Source organism: Nanorana parkeri, unplaced genomic scaffold (genome assembly GCF_000935625.1).
Source record: "Nanorana parkeri isolate BGI_ZX_2015 unplaced genomic scaffold, ASM93562v1 scaffold44, whole genome shotgun sequence".
In the NCBI taxonomy this organism is placed as follows: Eukaryota; Metazoa; Chordata; class Amphibia; order Anura; family Dicroglossidae; genus Nanorana; species Nanorana parkeri.
The window spans coordinates 912,940-917,818 of record NW_017306312.1 but is presented as its reverse complement, the minus strand read 5'-3'; the positions used below and the strand labels follow the sequence as shown (position 1 = coordinate 917,818).

Genomic DNA, 4,879 nt, shown 5'->3' with positions numbered 1-4,879 from the left:
AAATTGCAAATTAAATCACACAGCATCATTAGTGTAATTCCAGCTTCTTTCAAAATAGTTATGCTTTTACTAATTGTAACACTTTAAAACAGTGGTGGTTAATGTTCTTGATAGAGGGGACCTGAAAGAGCTGTCCCTGACATTACCTAAGGGCCGCACATAATAATCAGAGGATGTATTTCTACAAAAGGTTTCTGCGGGAGATGGCCAGAGACTGCAGCCATGCTGCGGGAGGTGGCCAGAGACTGCAGCCATGCTGCGGGAGATGGCCAGAGACTGCAGCCATGCTGCGGGAGATGGCCAGAGACTGCAGGCATGCTGCGGGAGATGGCCAGAGACTGTCAAAGACTATGGGCATGCTTCAGGAGATAGCCAAAGACTGCAGGCATGTTATGGGAGATGGTCAGAGACTGCAGACCTACTGTAGAAATAGTTGGAGACTGAGGACATGCTTCAGGAGACAGCCAGACAGGAGACACATTACATGAGACTGCCCGAAATGACTGTTATGCCCCTTTACAAATCGAAGATTACACATTTGTGTTCCCTTCAGTCCCTTAAAAAGGAGAACTATGAGGTGAGTGCTTTTCATTCACCTCATAGTTCTAGCCAACCTGTGACAATGAGACTGTCACAGGTCGGCTCAGTAGATCGGGAGGTGAGCGAACACATACCGGCGTTTGCTCACCTCTCGTTCCTGTCACAGCCATCTGCCGTGACAGGGGAGGGGCTGGATTCCTCCCTCCCCGCTCCGATCCGCCAGCGCTGACTGGCAGAACGGACAGGGGTGGTACAGCTGGCTCTGCCTCTAGATAGGCAGAGCCAGCTGTCACTCAAGCAGCTGGGCGGATCCAGACATAATTGGCTGTAGCTCGCAGTATACTGTGGCGTCTCAGTATACTGCGAGCTGTAGCTCGCGGTATACTGAGCTTAGGGTGACGGGAGGACGCTAGTTTGTGTCCTCCCATTACCCTCAGGAGAACTATGGGGAAAAGCCTTAACCCCATAGTTCTCCTTTAAAAATAATTTCATATATCACTGGGTAGATTTGCCTTCATTTCCTCTCCTAGAGACAAAGGAGGAAGTGAGATGAAATCTCATTCTGTCACCAAGCCCCACCCCCTATTTATTTTTCAGTACAGTGGGTAAGGATTTTTGGCTGGACTTACACTTTAATAATAAAAAGACTTGCCATTAATAAGCAGGATTGACTATCAATACTTTGTAATATGAATAACCTACCTGTGCCAATGTAGGAGGAGGTGGAGGTGCTGGAGGAGGGGGGACCGGCATTCTCACAAAGGTTCACTGTACTGTCTCCAGGACCTGTCAATAATAAGAAAATATTCCTTTATGTGCCTGGTACGATGTTATAGTACCTGTGTAGTCTTTAGTATCTAAAGATCTGTAGAGGATCCGTCTTGACAATAAGTATATAAACTGAATAAATGATCTAGCAGCTCAGAGGATGCCAAGTATCAGGTAAGTTCTTTTTTCCAGCCCCTAGGCCAAAACCAGCAGTTAAAGGAGAACTATGAGATGAGTGATTTCCACTCACCTCATAGTTCTAAGCCGACCTGTGACAATGAGACTGTCACAGGTCGGCTCAGTAGATCGGGAGGTGAGCGAACACATACCGGGTTCCCTCACCTCTCGATCCTGTCACGGCTCTCTGCCGTGACAGGGGGAGGGGCTGGATTCCCCTCTCCCTGCTCCGATCTGTTTTAACCTTCGCAGTGCAGGGCAGCCCCATTGCAAGGGTTAACTTTGTTAATTCCTGGAGTTCTTCCTGAAGAGAAAAATCCTAAACAAGTTTACATAAAATCATCTTATGCCCACATAATATGGCTTTGTTTCAGAATATCAGAAGTCCACACCTAATAACCAATCACCAGCATTGATTCTGGGAAAGCCTCCTTCCATCTAAATATAAAAACATAGGTTTGGGAGTACAAATAAGATACAATAAATTGCTCAGATGTCAGATTATTTCAAATGTTGTAGTCTATAGGGACCTTGGATTGTAAGCTCCTTAAAGGCAGGGACTGATGTGAACGTGCTCTGTGAATGTCCAGTGTAAAGCGCCGCATAAATTGTCAGCATATAGAAATACCAATAATAATAAAAAAATAAACCTAAAAAATGTGTAATGAACTGCAAGCCAGATATTGGGCATTGCCCCCCTACCCCCAATGGTTAAGGCCAACAGACAATCTCTCAATCAGTATGGTTACAATATTTGAATGTGTATCTCACTGCCACAGTCTACGGACCAGTACCTGAAGGCAGACAATACATAATGGATATAGTATTGGATGATCAAATCTGCCAGCCCCCCAGGTCAGATTTGATGGCCCAGTCTACATGCCAATGGCTACTCATAGTAACTACTGCAATATTTAAGGGAGAATTTGACTGTGCAATTGTTTAATTTAGTTGGGTCTGGTGTGTAAACGTGAATCCACTTTGCGGCCCTGTCCCTGTTTTCCAACTTCCTCGATCAGTGGAATGTGTGTATAATGCCACTCAAGCCCAGGATGTTATAAGAAGGATAGACTCTATAGTGAGGACTTCAAAACCTGGACAAAAAGGTAAATTATATTTATACATCTATCTGTCGAGTCGTCGTCGTCGTCGTCGTCATCATCATCATGTGAACCTTGGTATTGCAGAATACACATTGGATTCGTTTGCATTATATTTATGTTGAGCTTACAGCTACAGCATGTCTCCACTGTCTACCACTACATCCATGCACTGCCACTGCACCCACACAGTCCTCTGATCTCAAGTGCACCGGCAGACCTTTCCGCTGATTGCCATTGTACCCATTTCATTTTCTACTGACAGCCACTGTACCCACACACACTTCTCCCCTGACCCATACTGTACCCATGTAATTTTCTACCGACAGCCACTTTACCCGCACATTTCTCCTCTGACCCATATAGTTACATAGTTACATAGTATTTGGGGATGAATAAAGACATACGTCCATCAAGTCCAACCAATATAGGTCCACGCATCATCTCATTCTTAGGGATACTGGTATCCCTGGATATTACGGTCCCTCAAGAAATTGTCCAAACGTTTCTTGAACAAATCTACACTCTTGGCTGAAATCACTGCCGATGGCAGTGAGTTCCAGACCTTAACCACTCTTACTGTAAAGAAACCTCTTTGCCCATTGTGCTGGAATTTTTTCTCCACCAACTTTAGGTGGTGGCCTTTAGTCTTTGTAATGGAGTTAATCTCAAACAGTTTGTTGCCAATGTTGCTAATGTTGCTGTCACCATTGAACATCTTGTACATGAAAATCATATCCCCCCTTAATCTCCTTAATTCCAGCGTAAACATGTTTAATTCTCTACTGACAGCCACTGTATCCATGCACTTCTCTCCTGACCCATACTGTACCCATGCCATTTTCTACTGACAGCCACTGTACCCGCACATTTCTCCTCTGACCCATTCCATTCTGAACTGACAGCCACTGTATCCGTGCACTTCTCTCCTGACCCATAATGTACCCATGCCATTTTCTACTGACAGCCACTGTACCTGCGCACTGCTCCCATGCCATTTTCTACTGACAGCCACTGTACACAACGCACTTCTCCTCTGACTCACACTGTACCTATGCACTTCTTCACTGACCACCACTGCATCCGTACACTTCTCTACTGAATGTCCCTCTAGCTGCAAAGTTTTTCATTGACTGCCACTGCACCCATACACTGCTTCAGTGAATGCCACTGCACCCAAGCACTTTGCTACTGACCGGCGACCGTCAATGTAGCACAGTTCATAGCATACTTCCCATTGCCAGCAATTTTCCACACTTCTCCACTAACCGGCACCGACTGCACTTGTGCAGTACTCTATTGACTGCCACTGTACTGATGCACTTCTCCAATGACCACCAGCAATATTATGAAGCTCTTCTCCACTGACTGCTGCCCATGCAACAGTAAAACACTTGCCACAAAGTCCTGCTCTTTGCATGCGGTGCTATATTCTAGACATGTGCGATTCGTTTCGTTCCGAATCGAAATTCGGATGAATTTTCGGGAATTCGGACATTCGGATGTATCCGAATTCCGAATTACAGATATAACGAATGCAAACGAATCTGAATTTTCGTTCCCAAAATTCGGTAGCGGTAGTTTGTTCGAACGTTCGTTTCGTTTTCGTTTCTTATTCGTTTCGTTCGCGGAAGAAAAACATTTTTCCCCATAAAAGTCACTTTGCTGCAAACGAACGAATGAACGAAATGAATAAGAAACGAAAACGAAACGAACGTTCGAACGAACTACCGCTACCGAATTTCGTCCGAATCCGAATTGACTTTCACACCCGAATTCCGAAAAACGAAATAACACAAATCCGAATTTAAAAACGAAACGAAAGTAAACGAATTTTTTGGCAGTGCACATGTCTACTATATTCTACAGACTGCCGAACTCTGTGCACAGTATTGTACATTGATACCACCACCACCACTTTTACAGATTTGGTACTTGACCCTGTTCAACAAACAGACACACTTTTAAAAATATATATTTAAGCTGAACTTATATTTTTGGAGTTCTGGCTCCTTCTGCATCTCCTATTAGGGATGCAGGAAGAGGACGCCATAGTTTTACTATATGGAGGTGTCTGCAGCAGCAATGCACTTTAATCTTGTACAAGAGATACTAATCACCTTTGAGTGTTTTTCATTGGGGCAAACACAATACTTAATATATTTTACACAGCTAGCAGAGCATCAGTTTCACATATAGTGCTTCCCCTCTCAGTGGCTATGCTCCGCTTCCCCCTCTAGGGCTTCCTGTGAAAAAAAAAAAAAAAAAACTGTGGACGGAAGGGTAAGGCTCAC

The 4,879-nt window shown here is 44.5% G+C and overlaps 1 protein-coding gene across 1 annotated transcript in view; it reads right to left on the bottom strand.

The window, feature by feature from the left end:
• Positions 1-4,879, bottom strand: part of WIPF1 (WAS/WASL interacting protein family member 1) — an 83,648-nt gene that overhangs the window by 20,607 nt on the left and 58,162 nt on the right. The window contains exon 2 of the mRNA XM_018572398.1: positions 1,243-1,326. Coding sequence (XP_018427900.1) covers positions 1,243-1,293 — 51 coding nt within the window. The 5' untranslated portion in view covers positions 1,294-1,326. The remainder of the gene's footprint in view (positions 1-1,242; positions 1,327-4,879) is intronic.